The 24,497-nt window shown below is 41.6% G+C and overlaps 1 protein-coding gene across 5 annotated transcripts in view; it reads left to right on the forward strand.

Moving 5' to 3' along the window:
* LOC126999514 (QRFP-like peptide receptor) overlaps positions 1 to 24,497 on the forward strand; it is a 51,706-nt gene that overhangs the window by 17,515 nt on the left and 9,694 nt on the right. For all 5 annotated transcript variants that reach the window (XM_050862166.1, XM_050862170.1, XM_050862167.1 and 2 more), the window contains 3 exons: positions 12,321 to 12,508; positions 21,544 to 21,710; positions 24,021 to 24,210. In XM_050862166.1, coding sequence (XP_050718123.1) covers positions 12,321 to 12,508; positions 21,544 to 21,710; positions 24,021 to 24,210 — 545 coding nt within the window. The remainder of the gene's footprint in view (positions 1 to 12,320; positions 12,509 to 21,543; positions 21,711 to 24,020; positions 24,211 to 24,497) is intronic.

The following is a 24,497-nucleotide window of genomic DNA, read 5'->3' on the forward strand; positions in this document are numbered from 1 at the left end:
GTTGTGTTACTGAGAAGGGAGAGAGAGGAAAGGCTGTCTAGGAGAAGGGAGAGGGAAAATGGGGAGCTTGAAATAGGAAAATAAGAAAGAAAGAAAAATTATAGATGAGGACGGTTATTGTTCGCCTGTGTTGTGTTACTGAGAAGGGAGAGAGAGAGGAAAGGCTGTCTAGGAGAAGAGAGGGAAAATGGGGAGCTTGAAATAGGAAAATAAGAAAGAAAAAAAAATGAGGACGGAGGACGGCAGAGTTAATTTAGTGTTCGCCTGTGTTGTGTTACTGAGAAGGGAGAGATAGGAAAGGCTGTCTAGGAGAAGAGAGAGAAAATGGGGAGCTTGAAATAGGAAAATAAGAAAGAAAGAAAAATTAGAGATGAGGACGGCTTCGTGCAGAGTAACTTAAAAGTGTTCGCCTGTGTTGTGTTACCAAGAAGGGAGAGAGAGGAAAGGCTGTCTAGGAGAAGAGAGGGAAAATGGGGAGCTTGAAATAGGAAAATAAGAAAGAAAAAAAAATAGAGATGAGGACGGCTTCGTGCAGAGTAACTTAAAAGTGTTCGCCTGTGTTGTGTTACTGAGAAGGGAGAGAGAGGAAAGGCTGTCTAGGAGAAGAGAGAGGGAAAATGGGGAGCTTGAAATAGGAAAATAAGAGAGAAAGAAAACAAATTAGGGATGAGGACAGAGAAAAACGTAGAAATAAAAAAATAGGAAGGATATTAGAGATAAACGTAAGGGAAATAAATAGACAGAAATAGGAAAATAAAAAGAGTATAAAATTATGGAGGAAGATAGAAGCGTAAGATAGATGGAAAAATAGATAGATAGATAGATAGATAGATAGATAGATACAGTGTGCTTCCCACTATAAGCTGTGTAACGTAAGGATATTGGGGTAAGGAAGAGGAGGAGGAGGAGGAGGAGGAAGGAAGATTATAGCAGGGAAGGACATGGAGGGAAGACATGGAAACAGAATGAGGAGGAGGAAGAGGAAGAAGAAGAGGAGGAGGAGGAAGAGAAGGAAAAAAAGAAAAAAGGCACAGTGGGTAATGGGTGAGGAAGTGAGTGGATGGATAGGTGGGTGGTGATGGTGGTGGTGGAGGTGGAGTGGTGTTGAGTGGAGGTGGTAATGTGATTGTGGAGGAGAAGTGTTGATCATGGGGATGGCGAGGGCGGTGGTGGCGATGGTGGTGATGGTGGTGGCGGTGGTGGTGATGGTGGTGATGGTGGTGGTGGTGGTGGCGGTGGTGGTGGTGATGGTGGTGGTGGTGGTGGTGGTGGCGGTGGTGGTGGTAACATTTATCATGAGTAAAAGCTTAAAATGTAATTCACTTTCATCCATTTAAATCACTCTCTATTCACTCCTACTCTCTCCTTCTTTCTCTATCTATCTATCTATCTATCTATCTATCCTTCCTTTCTCTCCTCTCTCCTTGTCTTCCTCTTCTGTCCCATCGACTCCAATACCGACGAAGAAGGACTTTTAGCGCTAAGGAGCTGAGAGGAGGAGGAGGAGGAGGAGGAGGAGGAGGCATTAGGGAAAGAGTGAAGGTGGGAGGCGTGGGAAAACAAGAGGAGAAGAAGGAGGTGGAGGAGGAGGAGGAGGAGGAGGAGGAGGGGGACTTATTGAGAAGGTAAATCCCCTCCCACATAGATACCCTTGCATCAGAAGAAGAGGAAGAAGAAGAGGAGGAGAAGGAGGAGGAGGGAGATGAGAGCAGCATCCCTCCAGCATCTCCCAGCATCTCCAAGCATCCCTTTCATCCCCCCCTGATCATGCATCCCAAACTGAGATCAACCCTGAACCACAAGACCATAACGCAATCCTTTCCATTCCCCCTCTTCCCCCTTCAATATTCCACCTTTCCCCCCTCCCACTAACGCCCACACCCACACCCACACATCACTACACCCCCAGAAATCTGCCCTCACTCCCCCTCACCTCCCCATCCCATCCCATAACAGTATACCATCACAGAACGACGTCAGCTAATGAATAGTAGAGGTTGCCGGTCACGGAAAATTGGGCGGGCTCTGCGGTATTTGGCGGGAGGCTGCAGGTTATTGGAGGGCCGGGGGAAGGAAGGAAGGTCATATATTTAAACATTTTGCCGCCCAAACACACACACATACATTTGATAAGGCTTTCGTGGGAGTTCCGGGCATTTCCAGGGGTAGATTTATGATCGTAGTGGTAGTTTGACCCTTCTTCTGTACCGTGAACCTAAAGAAACATATTTGACAAGGCTCTCGTGGGCGTTCTAGGTATTTCCAGGGATAGTTTCATGACCCTGGTGGTAGTTTGACCCTTCTTCTGTACCGTGAACCTAAAGAAACATACATTTGATAATGCTTTCGTGGGAGTTGTGGGCATTTCCAGGGGTAGTTTCATAGCCCTGGTGGTAGTTTGATCCTTCTTCTGTACCGTCCGTACCACGAACCTAAAGAACACACATTTGACAAGACTTTCGTGGGAGTTCCAAGCATTTCCAGGGGTAGTTTCATGACCCTGGTGGTAGAGTAACCCTCCTTCTGTACCGCGAACCCACAAAACCACTGATTACAACCCGACTGACCTCCTTTTCGGCCTTTGGAAATTGATGATGTTAAAGGTGGGAGCGTCTGACAATCCCGGCCGAGGCGTGACTCTGGTGGGAAGGCAAACATGTGAGAAATGATGCGTGGGAGGCCGTGAACGAGAATAAAGGACAGTGGCGTGCGTGGTGTGTGGAAATATACGTGTGATGCTGATGACGATGGGAGAGGAGGAAAGAGAGAGAGATGGGGGTGGATGTAGAGGGAGACGAGAGGAAAAGAGAAGGGAGAGAGGGAGAGTGGGAGGGAAATGTAGCAGGGAGATAAAGGAAATGAGGGAGAGAGATTGGATTTGGAAGGCGGAGAAGAGGGAGAGAAAGGGAGAATGGAAGGGAAAGGAAGCAGGGAGATAAAGGAAATGAGGGAGAGAGACTGGATTTGGAAAGCGAAGAGGGAGAGAAATTAAAGGGTGAGAGAAAGGGAGAGAGGGAGGGAAAGAGAAAAGGGAGATAGAGAAAGGAAAGGAGGGAGATAGATTGAAAGGAATTTGGAAAGAGAAAAAGAGGGAGAGAAGTGAAAGGGCGAGAAAAAGGGAGATAAAGAGAGAGTTAGAATGAGGGAGGGAGATAAATAGAGGTGGATTTAGAGAGAGAAGAGGAGGAAAAGGGAGAAAGGAAGGGAGAAAGAGAAGAGAAAGAGAGAAGGAAAGAGAGGTAGAGATAGAGTTAGATAAAGAAGGGAGAGATGAAGATGGACTTAGAGGGAGAGGAGGGAGAGAGGGAGAGAGAGGGAGATAAAAAGTGTTAGAGTTATATAAAGAAGGGAGATAAGGAGGAAGAAAAATGGAGGGGGATTTGGAGGGAAGAGGAGGAGGAGGAGGAGGAGGAGGAGGGTAGATAAGAGAGAGAAAAAAACAAAGAGAGAGAAAGTGAGAAAAAAAGACATATATAGTTTTTTTTTCTTTTCTCTCGTATCTTTTTTTTTCCTTTTTCTTTTCCATTTTCTTTTTTTTATCAATATATCAGTTTATCCGTTCACTATATTGTCTTCGTGTATATATTGCTTTTGTTTGTTTGTGTGTGTGTGTGTGTGTGTGTGTGTGTGTGTGTGTGTGTGTGTGTGTGTGTGTGTGTGTGTGTGTGTGTGTGTGTGTGTGTGTGTGTGTGTGTGTGTGTGTTCGTGTGTGTGTGATGCAAGAAACCATTTGTCTTCGTATAGAATCCATTGAGACGAGGTTATTTGCCTTTCTCTCTCTCTCTCTCTCTCTCTCTCTCTCTCTCTCTCTCTCTCTATTTAGCAGAGAGAGAGAGAGAGAGAGAGAGAGAGAGAGAGAGAGAGAGAGAGAGAGAGAGAGTCCTTTCATATATCTAATAACGGGACCGCCAGCCTTCTTCTCCTCCTCCTCCTCCTCCTCCTCCTCCTTCAAGAGTCCTTTAACAACGGTGGAAAGATGAAGATGAGGATTAGGAGGAAGAGGAGGAGGAGGAAGAAGAGGAAAAAGGAGGAGGAAGAAGAGGAGGAGGAGGAGAAACAGTACGAATATGCAATATGAAGAAAATAATGAAGAGGAGGAAGAGGAAGAGGAGGAGGAGGAGGAGGGGAAGGAAGGAAGAAAAGGAGAAAAATAGAAGATGTGTGAATGTAGGAAGAAAAATAGTGAAAGAAAAGTAGAAAGGAAAATAATGAACGAGAAAAGAAGGAAGGGAAAGGAAGGGAGGGAGAGGAACAGAAAATTAGTGAAAGAAAATAGTAAAAAAAGAAAAGAAATGGGAGAGAAAGGGAAGAAGGGATAGAATAAGGAAAAATAATAATAGGAGAAAAAGAGTTAAAAAAAAGGAGGAAAGGAAAGGGAAAGAAAGGAATCGAGGAGAGAGTAAGGAGCAGAAAAATAGGAAGAGAAAGAAAAGTCAAAGAAAAGGAAGGAGGAAACAAAGGAAAAGGAAAAGAGAATAAGGAATAAAAAAAGTAATCAATGAGAAGCTAAAAAGAAAATAACAGGAAGGGAAACAGAATGAAAAGGGAGAGTGAGGGAAAGAAAAAAGAAGAAAAAGAAGGAAAGGAAAAAATGAAAAGAGGGGAAGGAAAGGGAGAGGGAGGGAGAACAAGGAACATTAAAAAAAATATATCCCCCTTTCGTCATTTTACTATTTTCGGAGGTTATATCATGGCAGAAATTTGGCCCGTCGCTGGTACACGGTAAAGCCACAAATTTGGCCCGTCGCTGGTACACGGTAAAGCCACAAATTTGGCCCGTCGCTGGTACACGGTAAAGCCACAAATTTGGCCCGTCGCTGCTACACGGTAAAGCCACAAATTTGGCCCGTCGCTGCTACACGGTAAAGCCACAAATTTGGCCCATCGCTGGTACACGGTAAAGGCACAAATTTGGCCCGTCGCTGCTACACGGTAAAGCCACAAATTTGGCCCGTCGCTGCTACACGGTAAAGCCACAAATTTGGCCCGTCGCTGGTACACGGTAAAGCCACAAATATGGTCCGTCGCTGGTACACGGTAAAGCCACAAATTTGGCCCGTCCCTGGTACACGGTAAAGCCACAAATTTGGCCCGTCGCTGGTACACGGTAAAGCCACAAATTTGGCCCGTCGCTGGTACACGGTAAAGCCACAAATTTGGCCCGTCGCTGGTACACGGTAAAGCCACAAATTTCGCCCGTCGCTGGTACCGGGTTGAAAAAATATGTCTCCCCTTGGTCATTTTAATATCATTCCGCTCTTCTTATTAGTCTGCTGCCCTCGCACGGACTAAGAAAAAAAATGGGAAAAGAAAAAAATGAGGAGGGGAAAAACAGACCACACCCTTGACTATACTTTTCATTAATAAACTTTTGAAAACCGCCTCTCCCCTGTCTCCCTCTCTCTTTCTCTCTCTGTCTGTTTATCTATCTATCTATCTATCTATCTATCTATCTATCTATCTATCTATCTATCTATCCTTCACACACCTGTTATTTCTTTCTCATTAGTTACCTTTTACATCGTTTTCATCCTCTTCCTCTCTTTTTATATTTGTTTTTTTCTGTCTATCTACGTCTATCTATCTGTCTATCTATCCATCTATCTATCTATCACACCTGTCATCCCTTTCTCATTAGTTACCTGGCTGGTCTCTCTCTCTCCCTCTCTTTCATTTTCTCTTTACATGTATTTTTTGTCTTTCTTTCTTTCTTTTTTATATCAAGCTACATCTTATTTTTTCTTTGTCCCTCATTCAGTCCTTTAAAAAAACTTGTCTCGTATGAATTTCCCACGTGTTATTTTGCGTCCATTTCTCTTTTGCATTCGATGACTTCATTTATTATTTTCTTTATGATTGTCTCTATTTTATCTTTCTATATTCATCTGCTACCTTGCAAATATATTTCTCATTTATTTTATTTTCCATTCATGTATTTCCCATTTCTCATTCACAAAGAGCGCCAACATCACCACGAAGAATCTTTCCTCTTTTTCCTCTTTCTCCATCTCCTCTTTTCCTCTTTCTCCTCTTCCTCAGTTTTGTCTCTGTCATTTTTCTACCATCGTTTTCCTCTTCGTCGTCCTCCTCTTTTTTTTATATATATGTTAAGTCCATTTCTCATTCACAACGTCAGTTTTTCATTCATTTCTAACTTCATTTTTCATTCATTGTATATATTTTCTCACTCGTGTATTTCCTATTTTTTTCCGTTTTCCTTTCTCCGTTTTCTATTTTCCCAATTTCTATTTTCCTCCTCTTCCACCCCCACCGACTTCTTTTTTTTCTTTTGTTCTTCTTAGTTACTTATTCATACTGCTAATTTGCATACATATTTATTTATCACTTATATTATTTCCCATTCATGTATTTCCCATTTCTGATTCACTGTTTACTTCTTATTCATTACGTGTAACAATTTTTTTTATATATTTGCTTGATATATTTTATCTTCCACTCGAAACTGACCTCATCCGCGCTCTCTTTTATGGTAATAGTGACTAACCGACCTTTTTCCTCATTTATGGTAACAGTGACTAACCGACCTTTTTTCTCATTTATTATTGCCATTGAGTTATTTTCCTTGCTCTCTTTTATGGTAACAGTGACTAACCGACCTTTTTTCTCTTTAATTCTTTGCCCATGAGCTGTTTCCCTTACTCTCTTTTATGGTAACAGTCACTAACGGACCTTTTTTCTCATTAGTTTTGCCCTTACTCTCTTTTATGGTAACAGTGACTAACCGACCTTTTTTCTCATTAATTTTTGCCCTTGAGCTGTGTCCCTTACTGTAAAAAAAAAAAAATATTAATCTGCTACCTTGCAAAATTAGATCTCAGGTATGTTTTTCGACTTATGCATTTCCTGTTTTCCCTTCTCAACGTTTTCCATTTCATCTTTTTCATTTCTTATAATTAAATTCACCTCCACAAACATCACTTCCACCACCACCACCATCATCACCACCACCACCTAATTTAGCTCATATAAACTTATTTCACATTCATTTCATACTGTTTTTTTTATATATATGTTAAGTCCATTTCTCATTCATGACGTCAGTTTTTCATTCATTTCTAACTTCATTTTTCATTCATTGTATATATTTTCTCACTCGTGTATTTCCTATTTTTTTCCGTTTTCCTTTCTCTCCGTTTTCTATTTTCCCATTTTCCTTTCTCTCCGTTTTCTATTTTCCCATATTCCTTTCTCTCCGTTTTCTGTTTTCCCATTTTCCTTTCCATTTTCCCGTTTTCCTTTCTCTCCTTACACTTTTCCATTTTCCTTTTCGTCTTCCAGTTCGTCTCTCATTTCCTATAATTAAAACTCACCTCCACCACCACAGTCACCTCATTAAGCCCATAATACCCTCTAAATTAAAGGGAAGGCCGTCAGATTTCTCCCCTAATCGAATATGGTCACTTTTGGTTCCCTTATCTTCTTACCCTAAAATTTACCTCACCCACTCAGAAATCATCGGCTCATTGCCAGCTTTTGATTACTCCTTGATTTTCACCTCGCCTCATTAACGTCAAGGTGTGCGCCGAGGCTGTCTAGTTAATGACCTTCCCTTGAGACTTGTTATATGGCTAACAATTACTCAGTCTGTCCGCAGGGATGGAGTATTCGTATTCGGTACTCGTATTCGAATACATTCGAATACCGTATTTGGGTGTATTCGTATTCGAACAATATTGATAGAAATCAAAGTATTCTCAGTCAAATTCGAATACAAGGAGAAAGTATTCGTATTCTGTGAATAATCTGACCAATACTTCAAAATTTATTATCAGAAATATCCCGTTGTTCCTTACAACTCCAGCCTCCTGCTGTTCGGACGCGTAATCGTCGTGTATAGTACAGGGTTCGCAGACTGGCAGCGCGGCTTGCTCTGGCTGGAGTCTGACTCGGTTGCCACTTGCCAGTGTGGACGCTGAATGACTGTTCATGAGCTCAATTTTCTGTTGCATAACTTCAGAACAGTGCTGTACCCAGTTACGTCGAGAAGGTATTTTTCAATGAAAAGTATTCATGTATTCATGAATACTTTCAGAAAATATTCGTATTTGTATTAGAAGTAAAACCATTTCACTGTATTCGAGTTCGTATTCGTATTTATTGGAATTTGAAGTATTTGCATTCGAATACACAACTCTGGTATTCATTCCAGGCCTGTCTGACCGTCACTCCGTTTACATCAGTTGTCCTTTTTTCTACATCGATATGTCCTAACCATTGCGATTTCTCTAGTGTAATTGTTGCCTTTATTTTGTGTTATAACGTGTGGGAAGAAAATATAAATAAAAAAAAGAAAAGTAGATAATTATAAAGCCTGATAAAGAAGAAAACACGAAAATAGGAAGACACAATAAAAGGAAAAACAAAGAAAGAGAATATTAAACAGAAAGAAAATAGGAAGAAAAAAAACGAGGGAAAAAATACGGAACAGCAAAAGGAAGAAAAGTTTAAAAGGAAAAGGAAAGGAAACAAAAGAAAATACGAGAGAAAATAAGAAAAGAGCAAAGGAAGACATATTAAACACCATGATAAAGAGAAGAACGAATATAGACAAATGAAAAGAAATGAGAAAAAGAAGAGAATGTTAAATGGTGTGACAAAAAAAAAGTGAAAATATAAAAAAACGAAAATAACAAGAAAATAAAGGAAAAGACCAAAAAGTAAGAGAAAATGAAGGAGGAGGAACAGAACATAGAGAGAGAGAGAGAGAGAGAGAGAGAGAGAGAGACACACAATTAAATTACAAACTTCCATGACCAATTTTGGAGCCTGGCTGATCCTTGTGTGGGGGTAAGGGGGGACTCTCTCTCTCTCTCTCTCTCTCTCTCTCTCTCTCTCTCTCTCCGATAACGGATAAAAAGAAGAGGAAACGAGAGGAAAGTGAGAAGGAGGAGGAGGAAGAGTAGGAGGAGGAGGAGGAAGAGTAGGAGGAGGAGGAAAAAAAAATATCAGGAAATACATCGTTAAATATTTTTCTTTACTCTGTTCATTCTCTCTCTCTCTCTCTCTCTCTCTCTCTCTCTCTCTCTCTCTCTCTCTCTCCCCTTAATGGAATAGACAAACAATATATTAAAAGAAAAAAAAAATAGACATGAAAGAAAAAGTAAAAAAAAAAAAAAGACGAGAGGAAGGAAAAGAGGAAAGGAAAGAGGAGGAGGAGGAGGAGGAGGACTTCAAACGTAAGGTCAAAAGGAGAGAGAGAGAGAGAGAGAGAGAGAGAGAGAGAGAGAGAGAACCAGCCTGCATAGTAACAGAAACAAGTCGTACAAACCCTATTCGAGAGAGAGAGAGAGAGAGAGAGAGAGAGAGAGAGAGAGAGAGAGAGAGAGAGAGAGAGAGAGAGAGAGAGAGAATCAACAATATTTTCCTCCATAACAAATTGCATTATCTTTTTGGAAGCACAGAGAGAGATCTCTGAGGTCCTTGTTAGCGAGACATGGAAGATCCCTAAGGAAGAAATCTAACCTTTCCGGGAGTCAAGTCCTTATGGTCACTCTCTCTCTCTCTCTCTCTCTCTCTCTCTCTCTAACCAGTGGGATCTTCGTGGTGGTGAATGCGGTGTGTCAGTCCTTCTTCTTCTTCTTCTTCTTCTTCTTCTTCTTCTTCTTTATCTTGTTATTGTTCTTCTGTCTCTGTTTTCTCCTATTCTTGCTGTTCATTCCGTTCTCTTCCATTCCTCCTCCTTCCCTTTTTCTTTCTCCTCCTCTTCTTCCATCTTTTTCTTGTCCTGTTTCTGTTTATCATTATTTTATTTCATTTCTTTACTTCTCTATCGTTCTCCTCCTCTTCCTTTTGCTAGTCCTACGCCTCCTCTTCATTCTTTTTTTTCTTCTCTCTCTGGTATTCGTTTTCCTCCTTCTCCTCCTCCTCCTCCTCTTCCTCCTTCTATCAATCTTCATTCTATTCCCCTTTCGTCTTTGTACTTCTTCCTTCCTCTTCTTCCTCCTCTTCTTCCCTTTGATATGTGTCCTCAACCTCCCCCTCCCCCTCCTTCTCCTCCTCCTCCTCCTCCTCCTCCTCATGAATATTTAATCAGGTCTACTTTGCATATTATTTTCCCTGTCTGAGAGTTATTTTTCGAGCGGGAAATATTTCGTGGTAGAGAATAACATGTCATCATATGGGTCTTTGTCTCCTTTGTTAGTTGTCGTCCCCTAGAAAGAGAGAGAGAGAGAGAGAGAGAGAGAGAGAGAGAGAGAGATATCAGTTGCTGGAGTCCCTTGTTTTTTTTTCTCTCCCTCTATCTCGTATAATTGTAATCTTACATAGCACCACTCTCTCTCTCTCTCTCTCTCCCCATAAATTTGATAAACTGATCTGCAGGGACGAAGTTAATAGATTTTTTTTTGTTAACTGAATTATCAAAGGAAAGAAAAACTGTGAAATAAATGTAATTAAAAACAGGGCGGTAGTAGTAGTAGTAGTAGTAGTAGTAGTAGTGGTAGTAGTAGTAGTAGTAATAGTAGTAGTAGTAGTAGTAGTAGTGGTGGTGGTGGTGGTATTATTATTATTATTATTAGTAGTAGTAGTAGTAGTAGTAGTAGTAGTAGTAGTAGTAGTAGTAGTAGTAGGGGAGCGTTTAATAATTACATAAATAAATATAAAAACACGTATAGACAACAAGGTAACCAATTACATAAACACAACAGTCGAAGCAATGCAAACGTGAACGAGACAAATAAAATAAAATAAAATAATAAAATAAATAAAAAAATAACCTGAAAAATAAAAAAAATAAAAAAATACAAGGAAAAGATAAAAAAGATAGAAAAGAAAACGGAGAAAACTGAAAATGTAAAAAAGATGATCAAGAAAAATAAGGAAAATAAGAAAAATGAAAAGAAAAAAGAAAAGAAAAAGAAAATATACTGAATGATGAACAAAATTGACTCCCCGACGGAACATATTAATTATTCCACCTTTTCCTGTGACACGAGACTCCTCCTCCTCCTCCTCCTCCTCCTCCTCCTCCTCCTCCTCCTCCTCCTCCTCTTCTCAAAGTGACACTATATATTGTTTCATCAAAGACTCCTCTAACATCGCCTGCCATAGTTCATTTCCTCCTCCTCCTCCTCCTCGTCTTCTTCTTCTTCCTCCTCTCCCTCCTCCCTCCTCCTCTTTCTCTCTCAGGCTCGCTTTCTCCCTCGGACAAAAAAATGAGAGAAAAAATCTTTGAGAAAATGATACCCGGAACGTTTGTGTGTGTGTGTGTGTGTGTGTGTGTTTCTTTACGAGGTTCCGGGTAGTGTTATGGGCCTCGTGGCAGTTTGATAAGGCTTCTTCTATACCGTGAACGTGACAAAACATCCAACAGAAAACGCGGTCAATCTCTTTCTTGGACTTTGGAAATACCTGTTGTAAGAGCCGATTGTGTGTCTCTCTCTCTCTCTCTCTCTCTCTCTCTCTCTCTCTCTCTCTCTCTCTCTCTCTCTCTCTCTCTCTCTCTCTCTCTCTCTCTCTCTCTCTCTCTCTCTCTCTCTCTCTCTCTCTCTCTCTCTCTCTCTCTCTCTCTCTCTCTCTCTCTCTCTCTCTCTCTCTCTCTCTCTCTCTCTCTCTCTCTCTCTCTCTCTCTCTCTCTCTCTCTCTCTCCTCTCTCTCTCTCTCTCTCTCTCTCTCTTCTCCCCTTTCCTTTTTGGCCCTTGGAAATACCTGATGTGAGGACCGATCGTGTCTGAGAATACCTCCCTCTCTCTCTCTCTGACCTTCCTATTATTCCTCTCTCTCTCGCACACCGCTACCTTCTCCCTGGATAATCTGATTGTATTATTTCTCCCCTCTGCCCTCTCTGTCATCGGTTATTTTTTTCCGTTTCCGCAGTTCTCCTTTTATTCTTTACTCTTGGTCATTTTTCTTACTCTACATCCTTACTCTCCCTCTTAAACGCTTACTCCTTGGATTGCTATATTTGGTTGCTTTACTTCTCTTCCCTCTGCCCTCTCTGTCACTGGTTCTTATCTTTCGTTTCTACAGTTTCTTTACTCCTTACTCTTGGTCATTTTTCTTACTCTACTTCCTTACTCTCCCTCTTAGACGCTTACTCCTTGGATTGCTATATCTGGTTGCTTTACTCCTCTACCGACTCTCTCTACCGACCTCTTGCAGACTCCTTAGGCTCTTACGGTCTTATGTTATGTTTCTACAGTCGCTACACTCTTGATTAACGTTACCTGTATCTCTATCTTTCACTATCAACAACCGACCTCTTGCAGACTCCCCTTATGTTCTTATGTCCACCACACTCTTGAATCGCATTACTTTCTCTCTCTTCTCCATCATTAACTCCCTTCTTACCTCTTCTCCAGCCACCACCCTCCTGGCCAGCGTGCTCACCCTCACCGTGATCAGCGTGGGTCGCTTCGTGGCTGTCATGTTCCCGCTCCACGCCCGCACCTCGCCGGACCGGGCCAACAGGGTGATAGCGACAGTGTGGGTTGCCTCCGCGGTTCTGGCCTGCCCCACGCTCTTCTATCGCGAGCTGTACAGTATTGAGGTAAGAGAGTGTGCTTGTTGTGGGTGATGGGTGAGAGAGGGAAGGCTGTATAGGAAGAGAAATGTTAGGTAAGGGCAGTGTGGGTAGGCTCTGTGTCACTGGCCTACCCTAATCTCTTCTATAGGGAGTTTTAAAGTATTGAGGTAAGAAGGTGTGCTTGTTGTGGGTGATGGGTGAGAGAGGGAAAGCTGTATAGGAAGAGAAATGTTAGGTAAGGGCAGTGTGGGTAGGCTCTGTGTCTCTGGCCTACCCTAATCTCTTCTATAGGGAGTTTTAAAGTATTGAGGTAAGAATGTGTGTTGTGGGTGATGGGTGAGGGAGGGAAGGCTGTATAGGAAGAGAAATGTTAGGTAAGGGCAGTGTGGGTAGGCTTTGTGTCACTGGCCTACCCTAATCTCTTCTATAGGGAGTTTTAAGGTACTGAGGTAAGAATGTGTGTTGTGGGTGATGGGTGAGGGAGGGAAGGCTGTATAGGAAGATAAATGTTAGGTAAGGGCAGTGTGGGTAGGCTCTGTGTCTCTGGCCTACGCTAATCTCTTCTATAGGGAGTTTTAAAGTATTGAGGTAAGAATGTGTGTTGTGGGTGTTGTGTAAGGCAAGGAAGGGCATATAGGAGGGGAAATGGAAAGAGGAAAGAAAAGGAAGATCTAGACAGTATTAAGGTAAGGTGAAGGGAGTATACGAAGGGAAAGGTAAGGTAAGGGCCAGTATTAAGGTAACTCAGGCAGGTAATCAGTCTTAATCACCATCATCTACTAATGGGAACTCTTTACTTTTATATCTTATGGGAGCGGCGAGTAGCGTTTATTTATTTATTTATTTATTTATTTATTTATTTTTTTTTGTTGTTGCCCTTGACCCGTTTTCTTTGATGTGAAAAAAAAATCCTCCTACTCCTCTTCCTCCTCCTCCTCCTCCTCCACATTCTCATTTACCTTCAAATTTCATCTCATTATCAAACTCCTTTCTTCTCCACCCCAAGAACCTTCACCGCCACTAATTAAGGTCATATTCAAGCGATTACTAACACATTTTCCGCCCTTATGGTCCGGGTTAACTCCTTTTCTTCTCATTCTTTTGTTAGTGGTGTTAACTCGGCCCTCTGAAAGCTGATTGGATCCTTTGCAAGAGTGCTGAATGGGATCTAATCTAGTGCTTATTGATCCTCTTGAGTGTGAGTGTGGGGGTGGGGAAGGGAAGGGTGTCGGTGTTTGTGCGTGCGTGTGTGTGTGAAGGGGAGGAAAGGAGGGGGAGGAAAGAGAAGACATAGGAACATCTTTTCATTCTTCCTCTTTCCATCTCTTCCCTCTCAGTCCTTTCCTCCACTTCATCTCCTCTTTCTCCTCCTCTCTCTTTCTCCTCTTCCTCAATTTCTTTTTCCTCTTCCTATTTTCGCCAATTCCCTCTCTCACGTGCCAGGTGTTTGTTAACGGACTCATATTTTCCTATCATATCTATCCCCTCAACTTCCCTTTTGTTTTGCTTTCCTATTATCGAAGCTTCAAAACACCTCTAATCTCTTTTTCCATGGCCTTTTATATATGCTAATGGGCTATGGCATCTCTTTTCCGTATTATATCCATACCTCTATCATCTCTACTTTGATTCCTTTTATGGACGCTTCACAACATCCATAAACTCTTTCCAAAGCCTTGTGTACTTATCAACGGGTTATGGCGGGTCTGTTTTTCAATATATTTATACCTCTATCTTCCCCTTGTCTGGTTCCTGCAGGGTATGGAGGCTTGTAAACACCACTACCTCTTTCAAAGGCCTTGTGTACTTATCAACGGGGTATGGCGGGTCTGTTTTTCAATATATTTATACCTCTATCTTCGCATTCTTTGAGTCCTAGTATGAAGGCTTGTAAACACCACTACCTCTTTCAAAGGCCTTGTGTACTTATCAACGAGCTATGGCGGGTCTGTTTTTCACACTATTTATAGCTCTATCTTCGCTTTCTTTGAGTCCTAGTATGGAGGCTTGTTAACACCACTATTTCCAGGGCTTTGTGTACTTATCAGCGGGATATGGCGGGTGTTTTCTTCATTATTTCCATACCTCCGTCTTTTCTTTATCTGGTTCCTAGTGTGGAGGTCTCTAAACACCCCTATTATTATTTTCCAAAGGTCTGATGTTCGTTAACTTCCTATCTTCATCCTCCCTCTGTCTGATTACTGGTATGGAGGCTTATAAATAGCCCAACCTTTTTGCAAGCTGTTCCGTATTGTCATCAGGTTGGTTCTAAGTATGGAGGTCTCTAAACACCCCTATTGTTATTTTCCAAAGGTCTTATGTTCATTATCTTCCTAATTTCATCTTCCATTTGTCTGATTACTGGTATGGAGGCTTATTAGCAGCAGTACCTTTTGGCCAACTGTTCTGTGTCGTCATCAGGCCGCAGAATAGTACACTAGCCCTGTATTGAGAGCCGCAGACGTTCCCAGAAGCCACACAATGGTTAATCAGGCGTAGCTTGTCTCGGTTTGGCTTGGCTTGGCTCGGCGCTCTCAGGCAAGGTGACATTCCCTCCCCTTCCTCTTGCCCCCTTTAAGTTACAAAGCATCAGTAGCGTCTCCTGTGGGTGTTGGGTCATGCTAGTCACATGTATAGAGGTCAAAGGTCAAGTTAGGTTAGATAGAGAAAAGGTTAGAGAATCAATTGTATTTTTTTGTGTGTGTGAATTGAAAGGTTGAGTTAGATTTTGTTTTGTTTTTGAGTATTGAGCTTGTGTGTGTTAGGTCATGTTAGGTCACGAGTATAGAGGTCAAAGGTCAAGTTAGGTTAGATAGAGAAAAGGTTAGAGAATCAATTGTATTTTTTTTGTGTGTGTGTGAATTGAAAGGCTGAGTTAGATTTTGTTTTGTTTTTTAGTATTGAGCTTGTGTGTGTTAGGTCATGTTAGGTCACGAGTATAGAGGTCAAAGGTTAAGTTAGGTTAGATAGAGAACAGGTTAGAGAATCAATTAGGTTTTTGTGTGAATTAAAAGGTCAGTGTTCAGTTTGTTTTGCTTTTTTATTTTGTGTTTAGTATTGGTGGTCATGATGCGTCAATACCATGATTATTACGTGTATTTAACTGTATTAACTGTGCAGAGAGAAGGTTAAAGGGCTTATATATGATAGGTTAGAGGTCATGTGTGTAATAGGTCAAAGATGCCGTACATTAAAGGAAAGAGGTCATGGTTAGAGATAGTTAGAGATCATATTTATAGCAGGTTTTGATATTACGTATAGAGAAAGTTAAAAGTCATGTATATAGTAGATTAGGGGCCATGTATATAGAGTGATCAGATGTCATGTATAGAAAAGAGTTAGAGGTATGAATAGAGAAGAGTTAGAGGTATGAACAGAGAAGAGTTAGAGGCATGAATAGAGAAGAGTTAGAGATATGAAAAGAGAAGGTCAGTAGAGGTCATTTATACATTATCTTTGAGGTCATGTATAATATAGAAGGTTATGTGTCATACGTAGAAGAGGTCAAAGGTCATACGTTATCAGTAATTAATAGGTCACTGCTCCCTCTAATAATTGCGGGTGAAATCACGTATATGTCGCGTATATAAAAAAAAAAGGTCAGAGGTCAAATGTTATCACTAGTTTCATAGGTCAATGCTCTCTCTAATCGCTGGAGGTCACGGTTCGGTAGAGTCACGTATATGTCATGTATAGAAAAGGTCAGAGGTCACATGTTACCACTGATTTCATAGGTCAATGCTCTCTCTAATCACTTGAGGTCACGGTTCGCTAAAGTCACGTATATGTCGCGTATAGAACAGGTTGGAGGTTATTTAATTCACCTGCTTGATACCTGGAAGGCTGTAATTGTCAGTCGTTGATGCCAGAAGTATAATTAGCGGTGTAATTAGTGGACGCCTGGCAGGACTGGTGTTGTGGCGCGCCGGACAGGCCTGGCAGGGTGGAAAATGAGGGAAAAAAGGCCATTCAGTGTTTGTTTATCCATTTTGTTGTTGTTGTTGATGTTACGGTACGATTTTTTTTCACGGTACGGTTTTTTATGGTACGTTTTTTTTTTTTTTTTTTACGGTACGGATTTTTCACGGTACGGTTTTTTTTCACGGTACGATTTTTTTTTTACGGTACGATTTTTTTCACGGTACGGTTTTTTTACGGTACGGATTTTTCACGGTACGTTTTTTTTTTTTACGGTATGATTTTTTTACGGTACGATTTTTTACGGTACGATTTCTTTCACGGTACGTTTTTTTATGGTATATACGTTTTTTTACGGTGCGGTTTTTTTCACGGTACGTTTTTTTACGGCACGGTTTTTTCACGGTACGGGTTTTTTTTGGTTGTTGTTTTTTTAGGGTGCGAAGAAAAAGAACAAAACAAAAAGAAAAAACAATAAAAAAGACTCCGCAAATGCACTGCTCCTGTTGTTGTTGTTGTTTTTCTTGTTTATCAAAGAGGAAAAAATATATATGCGAAGGCTTTATTTAAATGCTCAGTTTCAAAAGATAGTTCCTGCATCGGACAGTTTAATCTACCAGACAAAAGCACCGGCCATCTTTGTTCAGGAGCTTCAACAACGAAAAAAAAATGATATTGCCGATGAAAAATAAATGATTGGAGGTTTTTTATGGCATCAGGGAGGTCATGATCGGCTCTTAATCCTTAACAATCAAAGGCAAAAAATTGTTGTCGAGAGTCCAATTCTCTTTGATGTGGTTCTTCCCGTATAGCTGAAGTTGGCGTTCACGGACTAAGCTGGTAACAGGCCTCGACTCACTTTTATCACGTACAGTCGCTGGGTAGACACGATATATATTCCAGCGGTTAGACACGAAGTTATTCCAGCGATACCCCATGACCCTGCGAAGCCCTTTGAGTGAGAAGATTCGCAAGTCAAAAGTCACCGATGAGTTAGGCAGGTAGAGCGTGAATCCAGTTTTCTGTCTCATATTATTTCCCCTCGTCACACCTTAGTATTCAACCCGTGGAAACATTCGCCTTTTTCCTTAATTTCTATCCCTGGAATTGCTGAAGTTACCGATAAGCCAGGTATGCAGGTAAAGCTTGAATCCAGTTTTCTGTCTCATATTATTTCCCCTCGCCCAACCTTTGTATTCAACCCGTGGAAACATTCGCCTTTTTCCTTAATTTTTATCCCTGGATTTGCTGAAGTTACCGATAAGCCAGGTATGCAGGTACAGCTTGAATCCAGTTTTCTCTCTGATGTTATTTTTTTTCGTCATCTCTTAGTATTCAACCCGTAGAAACATTCGCCTTTTTCCTTAATTTCTATCCCTGGAATTGCTGAAGTTACCGATAAGCTAGGTATGCAGGTACAGCTTGAATCCAGTTTTCTCTCTCATATTATCATTCCTCGTCATCTCTTAGTATTCAACCCGTAGAAACATTCCCTTTTTTTCTTAATTTCTATCCCTGGAATTGCTGAAGTTACCGATAAGCTAGGTATGCAGGTACAGTTGAATCCAGTTTTCTCTCTCATATTATTATTCCTCGTCACACCTTAGTATTCAACCCGTAGAAACATTCCCTTTTTTTCTTAATTTCTATCCCTGGAATTGCTGAAGTTACCGATAAGCCAGGTATGCAGGTACAGCTTGAATCCAGTTTTCTCTCTCATATTATTATTCCTCGTCATCTCTTAGTATTCAACCCGTAGAAACATTCCCTTTTTTTTCTTAATTTCTATCCTGGAATTGCTGAAGTTACCGATAAGGTAGGTATGCAGGTACAGCTTGAATCCAGTTTTCTCTCTGATATTATTATTCCTCGTCATCTCTTAGTATTCAACCCGTAGAAACATTCCCTTTTTTTCTTAATTTCTATCCCTGGAATTGCTGAAGTTACCGATAAGCCAGGTATGCAGGTACAGCTTGAATCCAGTTTTCTCTCTGATGTTATTTTTTCTCGTCATCTCTTAGTATTCAACCCGTAGAAACATTCCCTTTTTTTCTTAATTTCTATCCTGGAATTGCTGAAGTTACCGATAAGCTAGGTATGCAGGTACAGCTTGAATCCAGTTTTCTCTCTGATGTTATTATTCCTCGTCATCTCTTAGTATTCAACCCGTAGAAACATTCCCTTTTTTTCTTAATTTCTATCCCTGGAATTGCTGAAGTTACCGATAAGCTAGGTATGCAGGTACAGCTTGAATCCAGTTTTCTCTCTGATGTTATTTCTCCTCGTCCAACTTGACTATTCAACCCGTGAAAGCACTCCCCTTTCCATTAATTTCTATCCTTGGAATGCCTAAAACATTGCCGATAAGCTAGCCAGGTGGAACGTGAGTCTAATATTCTCAGTCGTCGGTGTTTCGTTAATGTTCCTCGCCGCTGTTCCTATGCATGGGCGCCGCTCCCTGAAGCACCGAAGTCGGATAGTGTTGGGGAAGAAGAGAGCAGCGAGAGAGAGAGAGAGAGAGAAGGGAACAGAGTAAATGGGTGAGAGAAAGGGAGGAAATAAAAGGAAAAAAGGGAAAAAAGAAAATTGTCGATAAGCAAGAATTTACAACAAAGAGAGAGAAAAAATAGAAGGCAATTGAGAGAGAGAGAGAGAGGAAAAGAACAGAAAAGAAAAAGAGAAAAAGAGAGAATGAAAGTTGCTCACCAGAATAGCAATGGAAATAATAACAAAAAATAACAGAGATACTGAAGAAAAAATAGATGAGAGAGAGAGAGAGAGAGAAAATGAGTTAGTTAGTTTGTTAATTAGTCAGTTAGTTAGTCATTCAATTATTTATCTCTCTATCTCTCTATCTATCTACCTACTTATTTACCCATTTACTTACTCTCTATTTAACACGTGTATAAGTCATGTATATAAAGTGTAACGAGCCAGCAACCTTCATCCCACACCGCTAATCACGTGACCATGATATTTACCGAGGCGCGTGTAATACCCCGCGGAGTTAATCACTCGAAAAAATAATTATAAGCCGCCCCATAATTAATCTCTCCTCTCCAAGCCTTTAAATTGTATACTAAAACTTGCCCCGGGTGTCCAATTACGAGGTTCCCCTAAAGCTGATTTCAGTATTAACGTTTCTTCCACAAAACTGACCTCTTTCATTCAAATCTGACCTCTCCTTCACACCCAGAACTGACCTCTCTTCCACTCAAATTCGACCTCTTTTCCACCCGATGTGTACCTCTCTTCCACCCGAAATTGACCTCTAGTGACCTGTCTTTTATCCAAATTTGACCTCCTTCACTCTCAGTTGACCTCTTCCACCCAGAGCTGACCTCTCTTCCACCCAGAACTGACCTCTCTTCCACCCGATATTGACCTCTCTTCCACCCAAAATTGACCTCTAGTGACCTGTCTTTCATCCAAATTTGACCTCTCCTTCACACTCAGTTGACCTATTACACCCAAAATTAACCTCTCTCTTCCACCCAGAACTGACATCTCTTCCACCCAATACTGACCTCTCTTCCACCCGATATTGACCTCTCTTCCACCCGAAATTGACCTCTAGTGACTTCTCTTTTACCCAAACCACAAAATTGACCTATTTCACCCAAAATTGATCTCTTCCATCTGAAATTGACCTCTTGTTCTTTTCTTTTTTGTTTTGATTCACTGTTTTCTTTTTTTTCTTTGTTTCTTTGTTTTGTTTTCTTTCCTTCTTCTTCTTGTCTTTCATTTCTGTTGTTCGGAGGAGAGAGTAGCGGGCTTTCGTTGTTGTTGTTGTTGTTGTTGTTTTGGGGAGGCAGCTCAAGGGTCAAAACAAAACGAAAACAACAGCATCAAAACAAAAGCTCAAAAACAAAAGAAAACAAAACGAGAGGTCAAAAAAAGAGGTCGATTTCGGGGGTGGAGAGAGGTCACTTTATGCTCTCCTCCTCCTTCTCCTCCTCCTCGGGGGTGGAGAGAGGTCACTTGATACTCTCCTCCTCCTCCTCCTCCTCCTTCCTCCTCCTCTTCCTCCTCCTCCTCCTCCTCCTGGCTCCAGTATTTACGATCACTCTTACCAATCATTCAGTATGTAAAAGTTTAAAAGAAGTCGATGGTCTGTCCAGCGCACGGAGGCTTACGAGGAGTTGAGTGAAGAGTTTGACGACAGTCGCTTTGAAATGTGAAAGAAGAAAAAAAGAATCACTGGAAGTAGAATCAGAATCTACTTGAAGTTTTAGGAGAAGTTTCTGTTCATTCTCTTTCTCTCTCTCTCTCTCTCTCTCTCTCTCTCTCTCTCTCTCTCTCTCTCTCTCTCTCTCTCTCTCTCTCTCTCTCTCTCTCTCTCTCTCTCTCTCTCTCTCTCTCTCTCTCTCTCTCTCTCTCTCTCTCTCTCTCTCTCTCTCTCTCTCTCTCTCTCTCTTATTCTCTTTTTCTTCTTCTTCTCTCTTATGTTCTCTTTTAATCTATCTGTCTATCTATTTTTATCTTTCCTTTCTGTCTATCCTTTCCTCCTTTATCTGTCATTTTATCTGTTTGCCTATCAGTCTATCTTCTTATCTATTTTTTTCTTTCTTTCTTTCCTTATCTATCTATATCTCTCTATCTTGCTATCTCTCTATCTATACGTCTATACAGCAACTTGTCTATCTACTCTTTCTCTCTCTCTATCTTTGTATCTATCTGCCTATCTGTCTATCTGTCTGTCTATCTATCTATCTTTCTCTACCTCTGTTTCTAGTGATTGACCTAACTTGACCTAATCCAATACTCGGAGTTCCCCCATCCAATCTCTTCCCTTATACGCCAGGTCAATTTCACCTCCTTTTCTTCCCTCTCCACCTCTATTTCCCTTTCCATTAACTATCCATTTCTCACTACTTAACCATCTGAATTTCCATCTCCTCCTCCTCCTTCCTCTCCTTTTCCGTTTCTCCTCTTCCTCTTCCTCTACTTAACTTCACCGATTCTTATGCTATCTCCCTCTTTTTCTCTCTCCTTTCCTTTGCTGTATTATTTATCACGTATGCTCTCCCTCTGTCTTTCTTTATCCGTATCTCTTCTTACCTCTTCTGAGCCTTCTCCTTATCCTTTAACATGGCCGATCCTCACCCGCTCTCTCTCTCTCTCTCTCCCTCTCGTTACAGTGGGCGAACTTCACCACTTGGCAGTGTGATGAGTTTTTCCCCACCGAGAAAGAGTTCGTGGAAGGCGTGGGTTGCGTGGTCACCTACGACGCCAAGCAGCTCTTCTACACCATCCTCAACATCGCCCTCTACTTCCTCCCCGTGGCCATCATGATCATTAACTACAGGTAAGAATAGTAGAGGGGTAGATAAGGGATAGGTAGGTGAGGATACATGGGGTTAGAAAAGTAAATAGGTGTTTTTTTCTTTCTTCTTTTTGTAACGTTTTTTATTTTTTTTCCTCTTGCTATTACGATCTTAAACTACAGGTAAGACAGGTAGAGAGGTAGATGGGTGGACAGGTAGATAGGTAGTTAGTTAAAGAAGATAGGTGGTTAGATAGATAGATAATGATGAAAATTGTAGAGTTAGGTGAGTTTTCTTTGTTTCGGGAAGGTAATATTGTTCTTCAGTCTCTTTCTGTTGCAAGCACGAAGTAGAGAGATAGATAGATAGATAAGTAAAATTGATTAGATAGATAGATAAAGAGAAGGTATAGATGCATGGTTTTCTCTTTTTCATAAGGGATGATATTGTCTACCACTCTCTTCCTGTCTCCATGGTCCTTCTTACTCTCGATATTTGGGTTAAGAAGAGGACCCGCTCCATAGCCACGTCAGCATAGAATGGCTTAACGAGAGTGGCAAAGCGGTTTAGACTGGGAGGAGGATAAGGTATAGATACATGGTTTTCTCTTCTTCATAAGGGATATTACTGTGTACCACTTTCTTCCTGTCTCCATGGTCCTTTCTGCTCTCGATATTTAGGTTAAGAAGAGGACCCGCTCCATAGCCACGTCAGCACAGAATGGCTTAACGAGAGTAGCAAAGCGGTTTAGCCTGGGAGGAGGATAAGGAGGAGGAGAGAGAGGAAAGGGAGGGGAAAGTCTTAGTAAGGGGACAGGTTCAAACTTCATAATCGCATCTGCCAAATCGTGTTCGTCGAGGTTAGGCGTTTCCGTTGCCAAAGACATTCTGGTCAAGCTCGTATCAATGTTCCTCAGCTTCCAAATTCATGAGCTAACCAGTATCTTCATTTTGTCCAAGCCTGTCAATGATAAACGCTTAACCAGCCTCTTTCATTAGTAGGAGCACGACAAAGGCTCGTTTTACATGTGCCGAAGATCCGCCTCCTCTTGTCGTAATAAAATGCCAAGGAAGAGAGGTCAGGGTAAAGAAGGAGGAGGAGGAGGAGGAGGAAGAGGAAAGTCGCCGTAATGAAGAAGAGTTTTATTAAGGGAAGGAGTAGAGAAAAATAAAAGGGAAAGAAAGAGATGAAATAGGAAAGGAAAGGTACAGTTGGAGAGAAACAGCTGTAAGGAAGGGAAGAGAAGATGAAGGGAAAATAAACGAGGAGAGGAAAGGTTTGATAAGAGATGAACAACCACAGAAGAAGAAACTTAATATAAAACGGAGTATGAGAGAACAAAAGTTTACCAAGAGATGAACAACCAGTAAGGAAGGAAAGTACGCGTATATAAAACTAAGAAAAGAAAGAGTTAGCAAAGGGAAGGAAGAGAGTTAACAGCAAATGGAATAGGAGAAAGGAAAGCATATAGAAAGAAAGCATAGCAAGAAAAAAAATAGGTACACGATAAGTAAGGGATATAAAGAACTAAGAGAAAGAAAAGTTGACCAAAAAATAAGCTCCAGGTATATATAAAACGTCTTAGTAATGGGAAAAAGTCTAGGGGATGAAGAGCTTGGCCATCCTTCTCCCCATCAGGCCTGTGACGGGTGATTAGTCTTAACGAAGCACGCGCCACGGTCACTCCCTCCTGACTCAGCGGGCGCCCCTCCCTCGGTCTGCTGGAGGCGGCGACGGAGGAGGAAGAGGAGGAGGAGGGAGGTAAAGAGAGAGAGAAGAGGAGGGAAGGAGAAAGGAGAGAGGGAGGAAGTGAGGAAGGAGGAGGGAGAAATAGGAAGAGGAATTGAGGAAGAAGGAGGGAGAAAGGGAGGAAGGAACGAGAGAGAGAGAGAGAGAGAGAGAGAGAGAGAGAGAGAGAGAGAGAGAGAGAGAGAGAGAGAGAGAGAAGGGGAACAGATTTTTTATGTGTACGTGTGTTTTTGAGTGTGTGTGTGTGTGTGTGTGTGTGTGTGTGTGTGTGTGTGTGTGTGTGTGTGTGTGTGTGTGTGTGTGTGTGTGTGTTCACTCTGTTTTCTCTCTATTTATCTATCTATACATCTACCTATCTGTCTCTCTAGCTTAACCACCTATACTTTACCTAACAAACTTATCTACCTGTTAACCTATCTGTCTATCTATCTATCTATCTATCTATCTATCTGCATACTTCCTTACCTGTCTTTCCATCTATCTATCTGTCTCCTAAAGCAAGTCACACACACGCAAGTCACGCAGGCAGCATCTCCCTTCATCCCCTCCTCTTCCACTAATCCCCAACCACCTCTTCTCTTCCTCCTCCTTCTCCGCCTCAGCCTGGTGGTGTGGACGCTGTGGGGCGCCAAGCAGCCGGGGGAACACCATTCGGTCGCCACTCGGAACATGGCGACGAGGGCGAAGAAGAGGGTTGTGAAGATGGTGACGGTGGTCCTCGTGGTCTTCGTCATCTGCTGGACGCCTCTGCAGACCCTTATCCTCTACACCAGCTTCAGTCAGGAGGACAATGTGAGTAGGGAAGGGAGAGGGAAGCGATGAAGAGGGAGAAGGGACTATTTGTTTACCTATTTACTCTCAAACCTTCATTATGTTTGTATAAAAGGAAAGCGGAAAAGAGAAAGAGCTTATTACCATACCCAGAACGATAGGCCTGCTCATTACTCGCCCTGTGATTCGTATAAGGGGAAAAATAAGCATCTTCTGGGGGGAAAAATCCATGGTGTTAATCGCTTGGTCTATCACGGAAGCTGAGTTGTAATGTAAACGAGGCTAGATGTGTCCGTAGAGTAGCTCAT

The sequence above is a fragment of the Eriocheir sinensis genome, chromosome 16, assembly GCF_024679095.1.
Source record: "Eriocheir sinensis breed Jianghai 21 chromosome 16, ASM2467909v1, whole genome shotgun sequence".
NCBI classification, from domain to species: domain Eukaryota; kingdom Metazoa; phylum Arthropoda; class Malacostraca; order Decapoda; family Varunidae; genus Eriocheir; species Eriocheir sinensis.